Source organism: Capra hircus, chromosome 8 (genome assembly GCF_001704415.2).
Source record: "Capra hircus breed San Clemente chromosome 8, ASM170441v1, whole genome shotgun sequence".
Taxonomy (NCBI): Eukaryota; Metazoa; Chordata; class Mammalia; order Artiodactyla; family Bovidae; genus Capra; species Capra hircus.
In genome coordinates this window covers 75,624,118-75,646,786 of record NC_030815.1, presented here as the reverse complement: position 1 = coordinate 75,646,786, position 22,669 = coordinate 75,624,118, and the positions used below count along the sequence as shown (strand labels likewise).

Sequence of the window (22,669 nt, the reverse complement as noted above, 5' to 3'; positions counted from 1 at the left end):
GCAAGGCCTTGGAGACAGAATACATCAAGCGGGACATTTAATTTGATTTAGGGAAAATGAGGCAAACATTTGAGAACCTAAATAACTAACCAGTAATTAAACTAACAACAGGAATGCCCTTGCACTACAACCCGGCGAGCACAGTGGCCTTTATGGACTGTATTTACAAAGAGACCTGACAACATAATTAGTCCTGTAAATTTTACGCAGCCTGCAGCTGAGGAGTGATGGATTTTGTGTGTGGAGGATGAACGGGGAGAAATGAGGTGGATGAATTTCCATTTTCAGTAAATGAAATTAACACTGCTTAATTAGTGAAGCTGACAAATAAATGACCAGGGAAGATTTAAATCCCTTACAAGTGGATCCCTGGCCTGGGCAGGCTGAGGGACGGGCCAGGAGGCGGTGGGACAGAGTGGGAATGGGTGTAATACTGGGGCTCAGGGCCTGACTTTGGCCACTTTTGAGGGTGCTGTCCCTCCGAGGCTGGGCTGAAGGTCAGCTGGCTCATCCACCCTTCTAAGACATGACCCGCTGGAAGGTTTCCTCCCTGTCTCCTGTGTGAGAGCCAGTCAGGACACACACACGGTCTGATCTACCATCCCTGCCTGACAGATCGCGAGGAGTCCCCATTTCCCTGCTGTGAATGGCCTAATGAGCTGGGAAGCACCCACTCAGCGCAGCAGGCCAACACAACTGCACCCCAACTTTGCCCCATGGGCCATCTCTTCCTAGACTACCTTCCTCTGCCCTCCAGTGTTCCTCCATCTGCTCTCACCTGCTGACAGCCTTTCTCCACTCAGCTGAGACACGAAGCCTGGCCCCAGGGGGAGCCCCAGTCTCAGCCCTCTATGCAGCCTGACATGCCCACCACCTGGTACCCAGCAGCCACGAGGGAAGGCAGGTGTGACTGCTCTGTGCTGTTGCAGGCAATTGCCCAAGCTCTCTTCCCCACCTGCTTGCTCCCAGCCTGACTCCAGCCAACTGGCCTTGTGCCCAAATGCGGGCTCAGCCCCAGTCCTTCCTAGGTACCTGCCTTCCCCTGCCCGAGTCTTATTTGATCCGGTTAGAGAGTCAACATTGGGGTATCCCAGGCAAAAAGAGTCCTGGGCTGAACTCATCAGGGTCAAGCCCAACAACAAACCCAATCTCTCACTTCAGAGTTTGTTCACATGAGGCAAAGCCTGATGACGGGAGGCAGGCATCTGGGAATTTCCAAAGATAGGGTAATTGAGGTTGGTGAGCAGCTGCTCCTCACAGCAACCCATGCGGGCATTAAGGTGCCTTTTTCCCAGCCTTGGCTTTGCTCACTTTCTTCCAAGGGGACACCCGGGTATTTGCAGCATGGGGCTCCGTGGGGCAACCTCAGGAGTGAGTGCAGGAGCCCTTTGAGTCCCAGTCCAGCCTGGCTCTGCTTAGGCCTCCGCAGGGTGGTACTGAGATGTGCAAGGCTGTGAGGAATAGATGCCCAGTGGAAAGCTGGTCAACAGCTCCCGTGCCAGTGAGAATAATACTACCGCCTCTACTGGGCCCAGCTGTCTAAGAGAAGAGGTGGGGCCTCGTCTGACTCCTCCCTGTCCCCAACAAGCCCCTCTCTCTGCAGCCCTGCCAGAAAGATAGGAAACAGACAGACAGACAAATCAGCAACATTCGTCCTTTCTGTGCAGATGGTTCCTACAGCTCAAGGGGCACATTTGCTGCTTTTCTTCCACGTGTGTCTCATAGCATGACGGAGGGTACCAGGCGTCAGCCTCTCCAGGTCACCAGAGGAAAAACCAAGGCTCAGAGCAGCTTTCAGCTCCAGGTCACATCACTGGGAAGTGACCCTCCAGCCAGAAGGTCTGCAGCTGATAGTAGTGCTACCCAGACATGTGGGTGTGGCCGACAAAGGACAAAGAGACCCTTCCAGGGCGCACACCTGCTCAAAAGAGCCCACTGGGCCCATTGGAATTGGGGCCATCAATTCCTGGTGGGGGTGTCACTCTGCGCCACTGCCTCTGGCTAACACTGCCCCAAGGACAACCTCTATATGACCCCAGCCAGCTGACACTCCACTCTGGCCCTCGGTGAAAGGAGGAGACGGGAGAGCTGAAGCAGTTTCTCCTCCCACCTGCTGGGGAGCCTCCCCACTCTCCCCACCTCAGTCCTGGGCAAAGAGCCTGGGCTGAGAGCAGCCCCAGAGAGGGGTCCACACCCACTCCTAGGAGGCCCGCTCAGCACCCGGCCCACATCCAGGCCCAGTAGCTGCAGCAGGGGGAGGAATGTGCTAGCTCCCTGCCAGAGGGGGTGGGTGCCTCCTGCTTGGCAGCAGCCCACCCTCGGGAGTGGGGACACAAAGCGGGCATTTAGGGCATCCTCGGAGGCGGCCCAGACCATGAGACTGGGAGCAGCTCCAAGGGTTTCCTCCCTGAGAGGAATGACAAACACCCACTCCTCTTGGCCCTCGCCTTCCTCCCCCACCCCGGGCAAAGAATGGGCTGGGCGGGCAGGCGGTCTGAGGGGCAGAGACCGGGAGCTTGTACGCCTGCCAGCCAGCAGCAGCTTGGAGAATGGGAAGGTTTTTCTGTTTGCAGAAGCTCATTCTCTCAGCCAGAATGTGCGGTCAGCCCGGGGAGCTGCGGCTTGCACGAAGTCTGGGGCCCTCTCCTGTTAGGAAGGGGGAATATCCAGGCCAGAGGGGAGGCAGGGGCTTCTGCAGGGCCCAGGAAACATGAAGGAAAGCCACACAGTTCCCACAGTGCTGCCTCCCACTGAGGGGTGAGGGAAGCTGCCGGGGAGAGAACATCCCATAAGGCAGTGGTCTCCGAGGGGGCAGGGGCCAGTGATGAACATCAAACCCTTGTCCTCTACCTGCTCCAGGTGCTGCTCTGGAAACTCTCTTCATGCAGATCCCACCATCCAGGCCCTCCCAGGTCTGGCCCAGTCCACCTTCTCATGCTTCTCAAGCCCACTTCTCCAGCTTCACTCCACGCTGGTGGTTCAGAGCCTGCCCTCTCTCTTTGGGATGCCTTCCCTCCCAACTGTCTCTAGCCTCCAGTTTCCTGCCTGCAGTTCCTCCCTGTAGTGGTGGTGTCCCTGCCCTTCTCAAATTCCTTCAGTGGTTTCCCTTTGAGAGAAGGTCTAAGCTTCTTGGGATGGCTTACTAAGCCCTTTGGGGCTGCCCTGCCCCCTCTACAGCCTCATTTCCTCCCATATCTCTCCTGCTTCCCGACCTTTGCTGCTGCCTCAGACGGAAGTCCTCTGCCCCTCTTTCTTCACCGTAATAACTCCTTCGAGGCTCATTTTGGCATATTCCTTCACGCAGCACTAATTGCCAGTGTGACGGTGGGCTTCTCCCCTAGACTGTGAGCAGTGTGACTAGACCTTAGTCATCTCTGTATCTTTCACACCTAGCAAAGAGTTCTGCACTGAGTAGGTACTTAGTGTTTGCTGGTTGAGTAAGCAGATGAACAAATAGCCGGATGACTTACAGGAGCCATGTCCCACTGCAAACAGATCATTGTACTTTGGATTCCTGCAAAAGAAATAAGAACCCATCAGCCTAGGAAATGGACATGGTTTGCCCATGGATACAAGCCTTCCCATGTACACTGGTGCCTTAACTGCACTGCAGACAGACACCGTTGACCTTAGAGACCTAGGGAGGTTCCATAAGAATCCCAGTCTCACTTTTTCCCATAATGCTATGTGTCACCTTCAAGGTGGTTGAGCTTGGGTAGGAGCTGCTTGCTTGTGGCTTGGTACCCAGCAGGTGCTCAGGCACTCCAGGTTTTCTGCAATGCTTCTACTCACCAGCAGAGGGCGGTGACGGCCAGGCGCTTCGCTTTGTCATTTTGGAACTTCCAGAGAGGCAGCAGGGTACCCTCCTGGTCCCGATACTCGTCAGCCGCATCCTCATAGTACTTAAAATCTTAAATACACACAAACTGAGTCAGCCCTGGACTACCGTTTTCTGTCTGTACCTCTTTGGCCAAAACAATTAACCTCTTTGTGTGTCTGAGTGGCAATCGTAAGAATACCTACCTCAAAGGACTACTGTGAGGATTCATTGCTAATACATGTAAAGTACTTAGAAAAATACCCGGCACAGAATAAGCTCTCTGTAATGTTGTTGTTACTGTTACCGTTGTTTTTGGAGGTAAATGACACTAAAGTGGCTATGTCCCTGAGGATAAAATTCCAGGTTTCCTCATCTTCATATTCACTGCCAAGCCTACCACAGTGAAGCCGCCTGGCTCCCTCATGGGTGCTCTGAACTCAAATTCATCCCCTGCCCTAAACTCTCTCTACCTCTCATTTCCTTTAACTTAGGCAGAAGCCGCACCCATCTTTCTACTTGTCTATACCAGAAATTTTGGTAATCCTTCACTGACCTCTTTTCATCATGCCTCATATTTTCCTTCTGATTATCTTTTTAATCCACTCACTTCTCTCCAGCTCCATAGCCACAGTCTAGGTTCAGTCCCCAACAGCCACCACCCAGACTACGACACCACCCTCCCAGCTGGTCTCCCTACCTCCAGACTTTCCTCCTCCAGTCCACATTCTGCAGAGCCATGAGAGGGAGAACAAATAAACCAGCTCCCCACTGCCCTGAAAAACCCCTTGGTGGCTCCCCTGGCACAGGCGCTTCCTGATTGAACCAAGGCTCCAAGCCACTACCATGTCACCTCCAGCCAGCTGTTCGCATACTCTCTACATCAAAGTGTCGAAAATGCTCTGCTCCTCCTGGAAACTCCCACTCTCTCTAGATCCAGATCAAGCTCCTCCTCCTCTATGAGGCCTTCACTTTGTTGCTGAGCAGACAGAGTTCACCTCCTCCTCCGCCCCACCCCTGCCTCTGGTCTGCTGAAACACGGGCCACACAGCGTTGCCTCTCGGTGTCCTTTTGCCTGTCTCCCCTAGCCCACAGCTCTCGGGGAACAGGAAGCACAGTGCCTAGCACAGGGCCGGCCACAGAGTGGGCACCCGGTGATTGCTCAAAGAAGGCAACAAAATATATCAACAGAAGGGAAATAGTTCTCAGTCTTCTTTCCAACCAAGGGTGCCCCAGTAGAAAATGATCCTCTCACCCACCATGGTCAAGGATAGGCCCAGGTACAGCCCCAGCCTCTCTCCCAATGTCCCACACTTTGATGTTTGGGGACTTACATCAAATCCTCAAAAATGGCTCAGAACAAAAAAAGATTAGAGTGGTCAGAGGCGTGAGCCTTGATCACATCAGAAATCCCTGAGCTTGGGCTGTCTTTGAAAAGACTTCATTTCGGAGAGATTAATTGGTAACACTTCTGTTTTCACTTCTCCTTCACAAATACACTTTCCCAAAGGGAAAAGTGTATGCAATTAAAAAAAAAATCAAAGTTCAATGCATTTTTATGTGTCTGTGTTCTTATAAATGAAAAAGGTTCACCAAGGCCAATTTCTCCATGGATATTAATCATGTTTGCAGCCCTTCAGTGGGCTGCTTGCAGAGACTGGGTTTCAGGAAGCCAAGCTGTGTGAGTGACAAATTCATTCACAGCTGCTGTGTACTTTTGACAGCTCTGAAAAGCACTCAAGGTCGTTTTCCAGCCTGAATGATAACAAGGGGGCTTGTTTAGGCGGCTGGTCTTGGCAGCCCTGGTTTCTCTGTCCCATGGGTGAGCAATGAGCATCAAGTCACGGAGAAGAGCCCTGGGCTGTCAGCAGAGGAGATCAGCCAGCAGTGGGGAACTGCCAACTCCAGGGAGGCAGCCGCTCCAAATAAATGCACAACCTCTCAGGGAAATACAAGCCACTTGGGAATGTGCTGTTCATGCCATGGGAAGGATTCCGTTTCCCTGGCTCTGTCAAAGACGCCAGAATTTCCCAGGCCCCCAGGATTTAAGCATTTCTGAATCAATCTCTTGCTTCACCACATCACTAATTAATCACTCGCATAGACCTATTGAGTGTTTATTTGAAATGTCTCTTCCAGATCAGTGACTCTGTGGTCTTGTGCTGAAGTGCTTAGGCTCTGGATCCGGGGGACCTGTCTTCGAGTCCCGACTGTGTCCCTGACACCTCGGGCTAGCTGCGGTTTGGAACAAGTGGCAACCTTTCAGCCTGAATGTCTCATCCATAAAATGGAGGTCATAGTGGTATTCACCTGACAGGGTGGCTGTCAGGATGAAGTAAAATAATACGTGTAAATGGCACAGCACAACACCTGGTACAGAGGCCGTTCCCAGGGAGGGCTGGTGCTTGTTTTTCACTATTATAACTGCTCCTTTTTCTCCATTGCTGAAGATGCATTCTGAGTAAGGTGCAGGGAGGCCCACTAGACCCACAGCGGAACCTCATCCTCGCCTCTGCCCCATCTTCTGCCTCGTCATACCCTCCCCCTCCTCAGCCCTGCTGTCCTCAGGCTCTGTTCCTACACAGAGGAAGCTTTGAACTCTGCAGAGAAAGCTCGGATTCCCTGCGCGATATTCAAGGCCCTTTCTTAACTGGCTCCAACCATCTCTCCAGCCTGAACTCTCCCCACTTTCCAAGAGAGTCCCTGTCAGGGACAATGAGCCTGCTGTCCCTTGTCTCCAGAGTCCTTTCCATTCATTTTCACTACTGAGTGAGTCACTGCTCGTGCCGTCCCCTGCCCGAACGTCTGCCTTCCGCTAATCTCCCACTCAGACGCCACTTATCCCTTGGCATCCAGCTCGGCCCTCCCTGAAGCCTTCCATGACCATGGCCGCGCCTCACTTCCTCCTCCTCCGTTCTCGAGGAGACCAGAGCAGTCTGTGTCTGCAGTCTAGCACTTAGACTGTCCCTAAACTGGGCAGAGCAGAGAACAGGACACGGAACTAGGAGGCTTAAGACCCAGGTTTGGGTGCCCTTGGCCTTGGCTTCCTCATGTGTGAAGAAGGGATAAAATCTCTGCTCCACTGCCTCCCACGATTGCGGGGAAGATGACATTAAATAACTAGCATGCAGGTGTCTTTATGCACCGCTGTCAGCTCACATCACTACACCCATTTTTTCTTATGCCATGGTTCCTGTTTGAACTGTGTAAGTCTTATTTCCCTAGTGACGTCCAGAGGAGAGAGGGGTTATTTTTCTCCTCTTGCCCCTGTAGGACCCAGCATGGGACACTCAAATACTCACTTTGTATGAGCAATTTTTAATAAATTAGTAATAGCAGTTGCTGGCACTTTAAATCTTACCCTGAGCAACATCATCATATGTGTTTTGGTTGACCATCCGCTCCACGATTTTAGCTGCTTGGGTCACTTTGGTGATGTCATCACTCTGTGGAGATACAGGGGCCACCAGTCCTCATAAGCCACCATTCTGGCAGGTCTCTCCCTGGGCTACCGCCCTGACTTGCAATTGGTTTAGCAAAGCCTCTCTGACTCCACCCACCCCAGATAGCTCTGTAAAGGTTTTCCTCACCACCCTCTTCCAGGAATGCCCAGCTCACAAGTGGCACAAGGAGTCTGCACTGCCATAGTTGGCCCCTAGGTAGAGCTTGCCTCCTGCTCTTTCATCCTGAGTTTATTCTGGAGATGGCTCATCTCTAAGCACAAGACAGGGGCCCTGAGGAGAGCCCAGAAGGGGTACTGGAGGGGAGAGCAGATAGGGCCGGGAGGAGGCTTCTCTGGTGGGGACAGAGGTTTCAGCAGCCTGAGCAAAAACAAGGACTTCCATTAAAGGTCCCAGAAATCTTGTGGTCCAACTTATTCAGTCAAAAGTTGAGGGGTATGTAAAATAGATAGCCAGTGGAAATTTGCTGTATGATCCAGGGAATTCGAACTGGGGCTCTGTAACAATCTAGAGCAGTAGGAAAGGGTGGGAAGTGGGTGGAAAGTTCAAGAGGGAGGGGGCATAGATACACCCTTGGCTAATTCATGTTGATGTATGGCAGAAATCAATATTGTAAAACAATTATCCTTCAATTAAAAACAAATTTAAAAAAATTTGAGGGGAAGGTCCAGGGAAGGGAAAGAGACATGCCTTTACTATAGGGAGTATGAGACAGAACTGGCTTCTAACTCAAGGCCCTGCGCATGGCCAAAGGCAAAGCAGGAAGCTTCATATCAGGGAAAATGACTCGATCTGAACAAAAACCAAATTCATTATCATGTGAAACTCCATACGTCCTCAATGGAACACCACTACAGCAGGTTGAAAGAGGAGTGAAGAGTTTGGGGCTGGCAAGACAGGTCCAGCATGTCTAGGGCAGGTGGCAGGAATGAACCAATGGAGTGGACAGCCCTCCAAGGGGGCCCCAAAGGGCCACAGCTCTCTGAGACCCACTTTCCCAGGACTGCCAGCGTTGTGCAGAGGTTAACAGAATGGGTTCTGGGGCCACACAGGTCTGCATTCCCATCGCCTCCCACAGATTAGGAGCCCAATGGCAACCTTAGGTATGTGAAGGTCTCCATGATTTAGAGTACTCCTGCTACAGCAGGGATGGATGATGCCTTCTGCAACACAGGGTTATTGTAGGACCCTAATACATGTAGGACATGTAATAATCAGCGTGGTGTTATTCACCCAGTGCCCAGTGGTAACAGTGATGGTGGTGTCAGAGGGAACATGCAGCCTGGTGTAGTGGGGACTGACAAAGTCACACTTGGGGGCTGCCCTTTCAGACTCTTTCATCAGTTTTCAAAACTGCCTCCAGAAAACTCACCAAGGACATTCACTGGAGCCTTATAATCATAAGCCTCAGAGCTCACCTGGAACCAGCTACTCCCCCTACCCCCTGACCCAAAGCAAGAATCTGTCCCCCTCAGCAGCTTCTTGGCAAGTGTTTCTCTCCATGCCAGGTGGTATTTTGTGTGGTCAGACAGCCTGTTAACTGAAACCTACTTCCCTGAGTCTTGTCCCCACGGTCCTAACTCTGTCCTCCAGCCACAGAAAGGTGTGTGTGTCGGGGGACAGCTCCTCTGATGTGGGAGGACAGGGCCTCATTCCTCAAGTCAGTACTCCCTCAGGTGGCCCCGCCCAGCTCCATCAGCCTTGGTGGCCTCTTAACAGTCAACACCTAGGATCAAGCAAGGACTATGTTGGGGGCTGTGCATACATCATCTTGGGTTCTCAAGACAAGCTTGCAAATCAGGTATCATTAGGCTGTTTCCTTGGGCTTCCCTGGTGGCTTAGTTGGTAAAGAATCCACCTGCCAATGTAGGAGACACAGGTTTGACCCCTGAGTCAAGAAGATGCCCTGGAGAAGGAAATTACAACCCTCTCCAGTACTCTTGCCTGAAAAATTCCATGGACAGAGGAGCCTGGTGGACTACAATCCATGGAGTTGCAAAGAGTCAGACATGACTTAGCAACTAAACCACCACCACAGATGAGAGAACAAGTTTTTAAAATTTTCAGCTCGGTGACAAAGTCAGGATGTAAACTCAAACCTATGGACTCCAGGGCCCATGCTCTGAGCCCCACACAGAGAGCCATCCCTCCCCAGATGACCAGCCTGGTCCTGGGAGACTCAGGGCTCCAGGTGTGCTCTGAGGAGAGAGTGTGGTTTGGGAAACTATGCTACTGGAGCAGACGTGGCTCTTTATTGGTTCTGACTGAACTTGTGGCCTCTGAGCCCTTTCCCCCATTCCTGTCCTAATTGTTCAGATCAGAAAAGCTTGCATTCATTTCTGTACATTCACCCAAATCATTAATGAGACAGAAACCTGAGATCTAACACTGCAGACCTTCCTCAGGGTATCATGAAGTTATTCTGCTTTCTCCTCTCCCATACTTTTGAGCTTTATACCAACCTAATCAGATCCAGGTCTCTAAAGGGGTATCACTTTGTTCACATGCTGAGCCTCAGCAAAGGTGAAGGCAACTCTTACCTCCACTCTGGTCTATAGACAGCCTGTCCTAGTACTTGGGATCCACGGTTAGAGATCAGTTCCCTTGGGGGAAGGCCGAATAGATTACTAAAGTATTGTTTTTAATTTATTTATTTTTATTTGAAGGATAATTGCTTTATAATAATGTGTCAGTTTCTGCCATACATCAACATGAATCAGCTTGGAAGGAAAGTTATGACCAACCTAGATAGCATATTCAAAAGCAGAGATATTACTTTGCCAACAAAGGTCCATCTAGTCAAGGCTATGGTTTTTCCAGTGGTCATGTATGGATGTGAGAGTTGGACTGTGAAGAAAGCTGAGCACAGAAGAATTGATACTTTTGAACTGTGGTGTTGGAGAAGACTCTTGAGAGTCCCTTGGACTGCAAGGAGATCCAACCAGTCCATCCTAAAGGAGATCAGCCCTGGGTGTTCTTTGGAAGGAATGATGCTAAAGCTGAAACTCCAGTACTTTGGCCACCTCATGTGAAGAGTTGACTCACTGGAAAAGACTCTGATGCTGGGAGGGATTGGGGGCAGGAGGAGAAGGGGACGACAGAGGATGAGATGGCTGGATGGCATCACTGACTTAATGGACATGAGTTTGAGTGAACTCTGGGAGTTGGTGATGGACAAGGAGGCCTGGCATGTTGCAATTCATGGGGTTGCAGAGAGTCAGACACGACTGACCAACTGAACTGATAGGTATATATATGTCCCCTCCTTGAGCCTCCCTCCCACTCATGGAAGCATATACACTACCATATATAAAATAGATAGCCAGTGGGAATTTGCTGTATGACTCAGGAAACTCAAACTTGTGCTCTGCGACAACCTAGAATACTAAAGTATTAACTGGCTATGTTATACCCCCAGTATCCTGCTTCACTGCATTTCTTGGTCCAGAGGGCTGGAATCTGCCTACATCACAGCTTTTCATGTTAGCCAAGCTGGAAGAACCTGGTGTGGTCCTGCCTCTCTGAGGGTGTTAGACACCAATTCTGGTTGGGTTGAGACCTAAGGACAATTTTCAGCCTTAGTCAAAGGGATCTTTCTTATACTTCATGGGTCCTGGTGACTGCAGTTAAGGTTTCTTTAACCATGCTCCCAGTACAGAGCTCATAGCCAAACCCTGATGGATCTTCAAGTGAATCTTGACCCAGGCCAGTAACCCCCCTGAAACCCCTAAACTCTAGGGAATGGTGCAGGAGAGGTTAAGGGTCCAGACAAGGCAAATGCAGGGCCAGGACTTATCTTTCACCTCAGGGTTCCAATACCAGCACAGTCATGATCACCAAGTACTTGCTCTGATTACATGAAACTCAACTGGACAGCTCCGATTAAGTCAGGGCCTGGAATCAAACCTCCCCTAAAATGTGACTTTATCCTGAGCATGGAATTGAGTGGAAGTGGGCATACTTCAGAGAAAGGGAGAGTGCGCTCTGGTTTCGATTCCAGGGTGGAGCAGAACTACTTCCCTGAGAGCTGGTGGGAGCTCTCCAAGGTGCTGAACGTGACCTTAGCTTTCTGTGATCCTTGTCCTTCCTGCCCCATTGCAGGTCAGACTCATCCTGATCTCCATATTAGGACCCTGGCTCCTGACCCAGCTCTCTCTCTATTAAAGGGACACACATGGCCCCTCAGCATCTCCCTGTGGTGACCATCCCTGCAGTGACTTTTCACTGTAACTTCCATGATGAATCCCAACCTATGCTGGCTACTTCCACAGCGAGCTCCCAACCATGACCTCTACTATGACTCCTGAATAGCTCTTCATTGCAAATCCAGCCCAGGGTGGCCACTCATTGGCCTGGACTCTCCGGTACCTGTGATTAGCTCTGACTTGCCTCCTGGACCTGAAGAATTGAGTGCAAGTAAACCCAAGGACTGAAGCCCAAAAAGCAAATCTCCCTCCCAAACCTCATGAGCTTTTGCCCAAGGAGGTGGAGCCTTATCCTCACATGCCACTCTGCCCTGGGAAGCCTCCCCAGCTCTCCCAAGGTGCATATCAAGCTTTTAATAACATCCATGTCTCCCGCTGTTCCCTAGCCCAACAATTCTGAATTCCTGCCAGCCTCCAGACCTATAAGAAATTGTGAGGGGTGGGGGAGGGGGAGGAATGTGTGGAATGCCAGAGGCAGTTATAGCTCTCCTCGCACTTTCCTACAAGGAAAGGGCTGTTCATAAGTATCACTAGCATGCCCCCTGCCCTTAAGTGCCTGTGAAGTCCTACCAGACAGCCAGGCTTCTTTCTACCCAGGAGCCAAGAGCCCACTCAGTCATTCTCTGTGACAGAGCCATGGGAGCCCTCACCAAACCTGGGACTCCATAGATGTCATCTTCCTCATGGCCATTTTCCCCATCTTTTTAGCCACTGGGGTCTTTGTCTTCTCCTTCTCTTTAGTCTTTTCCTGCTTCTCGAGCTCTTCCATGTAGGCATCATAGATCTCCCACTAGGCAAAGACAAGGTGAGAAGGATCATCTCAGGGCAAAATCTTCACCTGGCCAGCTCCTCTTCAGCCTTTACGGCTTAAGGAGTTGATCCTAAACCCAGTCACATGCTTTCATAGCATCCTCTACTTGGCCCACTGCTATTATGCATTCAGTGACACTCACTGCTAATGGTCAGCTCTAGGACAGGAATGAAGGGACTCTCAGGGCACCCCTGAAAGCTGGGCTTTTCACCCTGCAACCCAGGGGCTTGGTTATCAGCTGGAGATCAGTATCGTTCCAGCCTACCACTTCCGCCAGGCAGAACAAATGGGCAGTGATCAGCTAGATCACCTTTTTCTTAGTGATTTATGAGACTCTGAACTAGGAAATTTAAAAAATGACCCCCTACTATAGAGATGGGATAAACATATTGGCTCAGGCCTGTTGTCTACAGCCCTGGTCATACTTTCTCAGCATTAAGAGATAAACAAAAGTAAGGGAATTCCTGCTAACTGGATCTGACAGCAAGAGAAGCCCAAGGATAGTAGCAGAGGAAGCCGCATGGATCAGGGGCTGGGCAAATGCCCCAGGTAGCTCTGTGTGCTCCCCAGAGCTGAGTAGTCACTGCCACCTGCAGGCCAGAGAGGCACATCCTCTCTTTAGTAATTCCCCCAGGGGCCGGTCCTGCACACGTACTTCCGTTATCTCACTCAGAGCCTGTGAAGCTGTTTGTCATCCTCACTTGATAAATAAAGAAACTGAGGCATGAAGAGTGACATGGTTTGCCTAGGACCTTACAGTGTGAACAGCAGAGTTGGGGACTGAGCTCAGGTTATCTAGCACCATATCCTGCCCAAATCAGTGTGGTTATCTCATGGGACTTGAGGGGGAAGGAGGGTCTGCAGGAACACTGAAGGCTGCTGGAAGGGCAGGGTCAGAGTGCTAACACTGCAGAGTCAGCTGTGAGGTGCCACAGGCTGCAGAGACTCCTGGGAAATGTACATTTTCCCCAGTCTTGGAGGAACTTCTAGAAACCATACCCGTGTCCCCATTGGACAGTCTTATCCTGGGCTGTTTCTGAGCCCTCTGAGTAGAGACCTACTGTCTCATGTGCCTGGAGTTCAGAGATTGGACAAGGAGCCAGGAAGTAGGTGGATGAGGAGAGCAGACTTCCAGAGGAATCTATGACCACACCAGTCTCCCTTGTTGTTGAGGGAGCAAAACAAGGATATGGGATGGGGGTGGGGTGGGGAGTGATGGCTTTTAGACTGGCCCAGGGCCTCACCTGGTTGGCTGTGGCTGAAAAGTTTGTCCTAGGAGGAGGCTCCATCTGACATTCTCGGTCCTAGAGAACAATGACAACAGGTGACCCACAGAAAGCCTCTTTCCCCAGTGGTATAGCCATATGAGAAGCATTTTGTTTGGACTGAGGGACGGGTGGGACACAGCACTGGGGAAGTAAAGAGTGGCCTGGGCAAAGGACAAACTGATGCAGTGAAAGCCTAGATTTTTCATGCAAGCCTCCTTCAGAAGAAGCCTAAACTAGAAAGTAGGGCCACTGAAGCCCGACTATGACAGTTTCAATCAAGAAGAACTCCAAGTAGGGGATGGACAGATCTACAAGAAGTCGGGCCTTGGCCAGCCTCCGGATGCTCCAGTCAACCTCTGGCAAGCCATTGGGCCAAGCTTCCTCACCTCAAGATGATTTCTCCCATATGCTGGGGTCTCTAGCTTCACCAGGCGAGTGCACCTCCCTGCCCCCCGCCCCTCATCATGTCTCACCCAGATTATTCAGTGTCAGCACAGGGACTACAGAGGGTGGTTCAGTTCAGTCCAGTTCAGTTCAGTTGCTCAGTCATGTCTGACTCTTTGCGACCCCATGAATACAGACAGAAAGTAGAATGGGAGTAGCCCCAGAGGACAGGGATTAGGGGAAGGTGGATTGTTGAGGAGTTAGTCTTTAACAGTACAGTTTCAGTTTGGGAAAATGAAAAGGTTCTAGAAATAGATGGTGGTGAAGGTTGAATAACAAGGTGAATATACTTAATGCCAATAAACTTGTCTACTACAGAGGGTGGTTAGGAGCTGCCAAAAACCCACCCTGCAAATATTTTCTCCCATCCAATAGGTTGTCTTTTCATTTCATCAATGGTTTTCTTTGCTGTCCAAAAACTTTTAAGTTTACCTAGGTCCCATTTGTTTCTTTTTGCTTTTATTTCCTCTGCCCTCCTCCCAGATTGACTTGTGTAGAACACTGCCTTACATATGTGAGTCTCTCACCTGAAACCCTGACAGGTGCCTTCGGCCCGTACTCAGGTTCCTCTGCCCCCGAGGCTGTAGTTTACCCATCCATTTCCCCTCCCCCGTCCCCCCACTTGCTCTGGTCATAGCCGTGCTGTGGTCCACAGAGTGTGTGCCCTTAGTCGGGTTTGTGCTTTGTCCTCATGTCTCATTAAATGGTGTTTCTCCCCCATAGCAGTAAGTTGAATTGGTGTATCACTATGCAGTTATAGGAGAAGGCAATGGAAACCCACTCCAGCACTCTTGCCTGGAAAATCCCATGGATGGAGGAGCCTGGTAGGCTGCAGCCCATGAGGTCGCACAGAGTCAGACATGACTGAAGCGACTTAGCAGCAGTAGCAGCAGGTTCATCCATATTTATGAGCCAGGGAAATACCAGCCAGTGTATCAAAGAGACCATCAGCTTCAGTCAAACTGGCTCCTAGTCTCATCTCCCCGGCACACTCTCATCTCCTCTACCTTCCCCAAACTCTGACCTCAGCTTTGAGGCCCAATTCAGGTTTCAGTCTCTTGATAGAGGAATCCAGCTTCCTTATTACTCCCTCTGAACTCCTGCCTGGATGACTCATAGGGACATGAACACATGCTCCCAGCTCTCCTTGGAGAGTGAAACGGTTCCATCTGCCCTGTCACCTGCCAGGCTGAGGGCTGCAGGGGTTAGGGTCAGGCCTGCTTCTTCCCCACTATGGACAGTGTGGAGCTTCGAGGCAAAGGGGCTAGGTGGAGGGTTGCTTTACCCGGAGAGGGTTATTGAAGGTCTGTGAGGCCCTCTCACTGAAGTTGAACTTGTTGGTGAGCTTTCGCTCCTTGGGCTGCTTAGAAGTCATCAATTCTTCTTCAGCCACTTTCTCAGATGCCTGAGAGGAAAAGAAAAGGCCCATAGGACCAGGACTGAGCTGTGAGAAGAAGGTGGTATGGGGTGGGGAGTGGGGAGAAGTTGTGTCCGGGGGTAGGATGGGAGTGTGAGGAAAGGATGATGCCAGAGGTCTTGGCACCTGTGGCCTCTTCACTTCTCACCTTCAGTTCCCACCCCCAGAGTGTCCTTAAAGCCTCCAGACAAAGCTGGAGCCGTAAGGGGTGGGCAAGTGCATGCTCAGTCATGTCTGACTCTTTGTGATCCCATGGACTGAAGCCTGCCAGGCTCCTCTGTCCATGGGATTTTCCAGGCAAGAATACTGGAGTAGGTTGCCATTTCCGCCTCCAGGGAAGGGGTGGGATGGACAGCAATATTATACTGAACCTCAACTATAGGCACATCTGTTTGACTCCCAGCTTCAGCTTCCTTGGGCTCTTCTTCTTCTTCCAGGATTTCTGTTTCTGAAATCACCACCTTGGTGGACTCCTGAGAACCTTGGTGGGATATTGCTGTTGAGCCCAAAGTCCCACACACTCCCCTATCCCCTGGCAGGGTAAGGCCTCCTTGGTTTCTGTCTTTCAGACCTCACCTGCCCCAGGGTTCTCCCAGACCTCCCCAGGAGAGCCAGCTGTTAGAAAGGAAGAGGCTCTGCAGTGTTCTGGCTTAGCCACCTCCTCCCTACAGTGACCAGAGAAAGGGGACCAGGCTCTGGGCTGTAGCCTCAGGTTGACCCAGGGGCTTACCGGCTGCTAACTCATCACGGTAGTGCTGCCGCCGCCCTTCATCCGAGTCTTTGGGGATCAGGTTCCCGACCTGGGTGAAGTGAACTGCCAGCTGGTCCACAAAGCCAATGAGCTTGTATGTGCCTTCCTGGGAAGAAAGGGGCTGTATCAGACCAGGGGTCCCCAAAGGGCTGGCATCAAAATACAGTCTGTCTTCACTCAAAAGGCCTGAGATGGTCCACCTGTTAACAGAATTATCACTTACTAAATCCTCAGTTAACCTGAAGTTTTCACTGCATTCCAGTTTCAAGAAGAGAAAACAAATGAAGTTGTGGTTGTTCTTAAGTTCTCGTTAAGACTTTTTATGCTTTCCTTTTAAAATTTTATTAAAGTATAGCTGTTGTATTGAGTTGGCCAAAAAGTTTGTTTGGATTTTTTCATAACACCTCACAGAAAAATCCCAATAAACTTTTGGCCAACCCAATACAATATCATATAAGTTCCAGGTGTGCAATATAATGATTCACAATTTTAAAGGTTATATTCCAATTTTTGTTGTTGTCCAATAATAGTTATTGTAAAATATTGGCTATATTCCTGTGTTGTACAGTATATCCTTGTAGCTTATTTTATATTTAGTACCTAATAGTTTGTACCTCTTACACCCCTGCTCCTATACTACCCCCTCACCTTCCCTCTCCCCACTAGAAACTACTAGGTTTGTTCTCTGTATCTGTGAGTTTGCTTCTTTTTGTTAATTCATTAGTTCATTGTGTTTTTTAGATTCCACATATAAGTGATATACAGTACTTGTCTTTATCTGAGTTATTTCATTTAGCATGATACCCTCCAAGTCCATCCATGTTGCTGCTAATGGCAAAATTTTATTTTTATGAGTAGTTTTCCATTGTATATATATGCACCACATCTTTATACATTTATCTGTTGATGGACACATAGATTACTTACATATCTTGGTAATTATAAATAGTGCTGCTATGAACACTGGGGCGCATGTATCTTTCTGAAGTAATGTTTCTGTTTTTCTCAGATATATATACACCCAGAGTGGAACTGCTGGGTCACGTAGTAGTTCTATCCCTAGTGTTTTTCAGAAACCTTTATGTTGTTTTCCATAGTGTCTGCATCAGTTTACATTCCCATCAACAGTGTATGCATCCTCACCAACATTTGTTATTTGTGGTCTTTTGATGACAGCCTTTCTGACAGGTGTGTGGTGATATCTCATTGTGGTTTAGATTTGCATTGCCCTGATGTTGAGTGATGGTGAGTATCCTTTCATGTGCATGCTGGCCATCTGCATGTCCTCTTTGGAAAGATGTCTAATCAGGTCTTCTGCCCATCAGGTTGTTTGTTGTTGTTGTTGTTTTTTATGTTGAGTTATATGAACTGTTTGTATATTTTGGAAGTTAACTCCTTATCAGTCATATCATTTGCAAGTATTTTCTCCCATTTAGTAGGTTGTCTTTTTGTTTTATCAACCGATATCTTTGCTGTGCAAAGGTAACCATTTAATTAGGTAACCATTTAATTAGGTCCCATTTGTTTCTTTTTGCTTTTATTTCCTTTGCTTTAAGAAACAGATCCAAAACATGTTGCTACAGTTTATGTCAGAGTGCTCTGCCCATGCTTTCCTCTAGGAGTTTTATAGTTTCCAGTCTTACATTTAAGTGTTTAATCCTTTTTACATTTATTTTTGTATATGGTATTCGAGAATGGTCTAATTTCATTATTTTACATGTGCTGTCAAAGACATATTTTAAAATACATTCTTCCAACTCTGAGTAACTCTGAATTGACCTGTCACTGATTCCTTCATCCATGTCAAGAGATTCTATCTTGCCTCCCTTACCAGAACTCAGAGAGGTCACACATAGTCAACAAACACACCTGACCTGGCCTTTTCTCCACTCTATTTAGTGGATGCCAGGGCTGGATAGATCCTCAGAGACACCATGTCCCCCATCCCTTAAGAGGATCACAAAAATGTAGAAAAGATTGGGGCTTGCTTGGCATCTGTCAAGTCACATGGCAAACGAGAAACATGGCTACTATTAAAGCACAGGCAACCTTGTTCATTCATTCGTCAACAAATAATTTTTGAATAGACACAATGTGCCAAGCATTTTCTAGGTTCTAGAGATACAAAGCTTAGCAAAAGCAGATATGGTCCCTGCTTTTATAAAGCTTATAGTCTGGATCCTCTAGGCTACCTCCTTAGTGGTCAGCATCCTAGCCCTAAAGTTTGAGAGCAGGGGTTCATTCCTTTTTGTATCTTATCTTACTGATTTTTGGCTGTGCTGGGTCTTCGTTCCTGCGTGGGGGCGTTCTCCAGTGGTGGTTCATGGGTTTCTCGTGTGGTGTGTGGATGTCTTCTCTTACTGTGGAGCACGGGCTGTGGGATCATGGGCTTTAGCAGTTGTGGCTCGTGGGCTCTAGAGCATGGGCTCAGTACTTATGTCACACGGGCTTAGTTGCTCTGAGGTACATGTGATCCTCCCGGAACTGAATTCGTGTCTCCTGCATTGGCAGGCAGATTCTTAACCACTGGACCTACAAGGGAAGTCCCCAGCCCTTTTCAAGTCATACAGAAAAGTATTACCTTTGTATGGCACACTGAGATAAACTCACCACAGAGGAAACCAACCCATGGGCTGGTACCAGGCCCACCTATCCCTGGAGAACAGAAAGAATCACTATTTCTGCACACAGAATGGGACATTCTGCCTTTAAAAGTCACCATAAAGCTCTTCCTCTCTCAGTAACACAGATGGATGGGGAGATGGGACAGTGCAGTGCTCAAGAGCATGGTCTGTGGATGTGGGCAGAATTGGATCCAAATCTTGATTTTGCTCCCTATTACCTGCATGATCTTAGGCTTAGCCACTCTAAGCCTTAATTTCTTCATCTGCAAAATGAGAATGAGTAGTTTGCAGGATAGTTAAGTATTGAAAATAATGAAAGCACTCTATCAGGCACTCAAAACAGAGTGTCTGACACATAATAAGTGCTCAGTAAAAAATATTAGCTATTATTTTGACAATGGAGATGTCCATGGGAATAAATTATCCATATAGTTGTCATTTAAGATGTCACCTCATCCTGTCCCCAGTAGTGACTAGGACCTTCCTCTTCAATTTAGGGATGGAATTCAGATTCCATTGCTTCTGTGCAAGGAGGAGAGGCATGCTTAGATCTGAACACTCTGCCTCCCCCAGCCAGCACTTCAAGGGAAAGTAATAGCTTTGGAGACCTAAAGCTCTTAGATCTCAGGGAAGGACTTGGAGGCCACCTCTGTGGGAGGAATGCCAGGCAGGCCTGGGAGGCTGTTAGAAAGTTGGAGGAGGTGAGCCTGCTTGGGAGTCCACAGCTACCCAGCTGGCAGCTGACTCACAGGAATCTCTTCTAATAACTGGGCTTCCAAGAGGGCAAGAGAGGTACATTGACACCAACCCTCTGCCTGTAGCATGCCTCCCACTGAGTCCCAGAGAGATCCTCTTTCAGAGGTCAAAAGAACAGGAGCTCATAGAGCACGCTGCACTCCAGCATAAGCTCAGGGACGTGAGGCAGCTTCTCTCTGCCACCTACCCCCTGCCTCTTAACGGGCTGCCTGAGGGACACCATGAGCACAACTCATGAGTGGGACCTCTCAAGAAATACACCTGAATTTGTCCCACCTCTTTGTGGAGGGGGTGCCTACTCAATCTTGAATAAAAAGCAGCGTGTTCACAAAAAGATTCACAAAAACTGGTACATGAACGTTCATAACAGCATTGTTCATAATAGCCAAGAAGCAGAAACAATCCAAAAGTCCATCAATTGATGGACATTCAATTAAGTAAATTAAATATGATATAGTCATACAATTGAATATTATTTGTCAATAAAAAGAAATAAAGCACTGGGACATATTACAGCATGAAGGAACCTTGAAAACAGTACGCTAAATGAAAGAAGTCAGTCGCAAAAGATGACATATTATTTGATTTCTCTTGTATGAAATGTCCAGAAGAGGCAAATCTCTAAAGCTGAAAAAGGGATTAGTGGTTGCCTAAGACTGGAAGAAATGGGAAACTAGGGAGTGGCAACTAAGAGGTATGGGGTTTCTTTGGGGGAAAATGAAAATGTTCTAGAGTTGCTTGTGGTGATAGTTGCATAATCTGTAAATATACAAGAAGCCATTGAATTGTACACTTTTAAATGGGGTTATTCTATAGTATGTAAATATTATATCTCAATAAAACTGTTTTTAAAAAAGAGAAAGAAATTGCTCATAGTGTGCCGTCAAGGAAAAGGACAGGAGAAGGAGGTTTAGTTTCCATTATATATTCATTGCTCTTTCAAATCTTTTGAAGCAAAAAGCGACAACAACAAAAAAATCTTTTGAAGCTAGTACCATGGGTTTCTAGATTTCTTTTATATAGTCAAAACTCTGTATCTGTACGTGTGTATGTATACATACCATTTTTTTTAAAGAAGCGGTGTAATGTTGCTTTGGTGCTGCTGCTGCTGCTAAGTCACTTACTTCAGTTGTGTCCAACTCTGTGCGACCCCATAGACGGCAGCCCACCAGGCTCCCCCATCCCTGGGATTCTCCAGGCAAGAACACTGGAGTGGGTTGCCATTTCCTTCTCCAATGCATGAAAGTGAAAAGTGAAAGAGAAGTCACTCAGTCGTGTTGGACTCTTCACAACTCCATGGACTACAGCCTGCCAGGCTCCTCCATCCATGGGATTTTCCAGGCCAGAGTACTGGAGTGGGGTGCCATTGCCTTCTCCTTTAGAGTCAATCAAACTAGTTCAAATTTTGCTTTGAATCCTGGCTATGTGACTTTTATAATTTATCTGTTTACTCTCGGTTTCTATAAAATGAAGTTAAAAATTGTTCCTATAGCAAAAAACCTGAGGATTAATGAGATATCCTATGTAAAAGTTCTAATATAGGGCCTGACACTGCCACACTGGCTTCTGGAGACCCAATGATTGATGTTAGTGACTAACACATTACATACATTGGAAAAGTACTTTTCCTACCAAATTATTCACTTCAGGATTCTTGAAAAGAGTGGCTCTGCAGGGCAATTAAGACAATGTAATTAGTGAGACTGAAGGAAGATTCATAAAGAAATTTCAAAAATCTCTAGAAAACTCCACGTAAAATCTCAGTTTCAGCCAGCGAATTCACTTTAAAGGTGATCTCTGCAAGAACTGAGAGGCAGGACTTCCCTGGTGGTCCAGTGGTTAAGAACGTGCCTGCCAATGCAGCGGGACATGGGTTTGATCCCTTGTCCAGGAAGATCCCACATGCTGTGGAGTAACTAAGCCAGTGAGCCACAACTACTGAGCACATGCACCATAATTACTGAAGCCTTTGCCCTAGATCCCGTGCTCTGCAACAAGAGAAGCCACTGCAATGAGAAGCCCGCACACCGCAACTCGCAACTCGAGAGTAGTTCTCCCTTGCTGCAACTAGAGAAAGCCTGCGGGCAGCAACAAAGACCCGGCACAGCCAAAAATAACTTTTTAAAAAACAGCTGAGGGGCTTTTGCAACATAGCAAGTCACCAAGCCAAGGAGCACCAGAGGCCTCTACCCCAGAGAGGATGACTTACTTTGAAGCTGTATCTGACAATGTTCTGGGGTGCATGTGGGTTGTTGGCCGTCAGAATCCGGGTGAACTCCTCCTTCAGCTCCTGAGGGAGAGAAACACCAAGAGGGTCAAATGTAGAGGCCCTCACCCCCTCTGAAGGTACCCTGGGATGTAAGCAGACATCCGGCAACCTAGGTTCTGCGCAGAGTCCATCTCCAAGGCTGGAGGTGGTGGAAGGGGTGGGAGTAAGATGCTGCTCACTTACCGCATCAGTCAAGTCCAGTTGGTCAGGGGGTTTAACTGTGGCTTTGGACTGCACCCATTCATCTGTCCCTTCCCCTACTTCAGTCCCTGAGTCTTCATCCTGGACAAAAACCTCCCATGAGAAACAAGAGCCTTATCTGCTTAGACAAGCAAGCAGCACTGTAGGAAGCCCTTTCATTCACCATCCTCCCAGAAGCCAAGCTCTGCCCCAAGACACAGAACATAAAGCATACAAGACAGCACTCATGCAAGGATCCAGAGGAACTGCTTAGACCGGAGTTCGCATTGCTTGGAAGATCATGGCCACCTCAGGCCTGAGGGTCTGGGCTTAGCTGGAATACTGTGCTGGGTCCTTGGCCCCAGGAGCGAGACCAGAACCGGCTCCTTACCGCTTCCCATGCAGCCTGGAAGCTAATAGCCAGGACGAGCTGTGAAAAGGCCCCCAGCCATTCTTTAAGCTACTTCAACTCTCATTCACATTTTACCTTCTAGTTTGCCACCTTAAGGTTATTGTTACAGTAATACTCCCAGTACTTTGTAACTTGAAGCCTCATAGTCCTTATCAAAGCCTTGAAGCAGAAGAAATCAATAACTAGAAGTTTTCCCCTTCCCTGATAGACAGTTTAATACCTTGCCACAGTGGCCCATGACATATTAAAAAATA

The 22,669-nt window shown here is 48.6% G+C and overlaps 1 protein-coding gene across 2 annotated transcripts in view; it reads right to left on the bottom strand.

The window, feature by feature from the left end:
• DNAI1 (dynein axonemal intermediate chain 1) overlaps positions 1 to 22,669 on the bottom strand; it is a 69,282-nt gene that overhangs the window by 22,789 nt on the left and 23,824 nt on the right. Inside the window, exons 3-12 of one of the 2 annotated variants that reach the window (XM_005684075.2) lie at positions 22,007 to 22,105; positions 21,764 to 21,844; positions 16,154 to 16,280; positions 15,795 to 15,904; positions 15,292 to 15,411; positions 13,539 to 13,598; positions 12,139 to 12,273; positions 7,179 to 7,263; positions 3,793 to 3,910; positions 3,471 to 3,514 (exon numbers count right to left, since the gene is read on the bottom strand). In XM_005684075.2, coding sequence (XP_005684132.1) covers positions 3,471 to 3,514; positions 3,793 to 3,910; positions 7,179 to 7,263; positions 12,139 to 12,273; positions 13,539 to 13,598; positions 15,292 to 15,411; positions 15,795 to 15,904; positions 16,154 to 16,280; positions 21,764 to 21,844; positions 22,007 to 22,105 — 979 coding nt within the window. Of the gene's footprint in view, positions 1 to 3,470; positions 3,515 to 3,792; positions 3,911 to 7,178; positions 7,264 to 12,138; positions 12,274 to 13,538; positions 13,599 to 15,291; positions 15,412 to 15,794; positions 15,920 to 16,141; positions 16,281 to 21,763; positions 21,845 to 22,006; positions 22,106 to 22,669 lie in introns of both variants that reach the window. The other variant, XM_005684074.2, reaches the window with a different exon arrangement.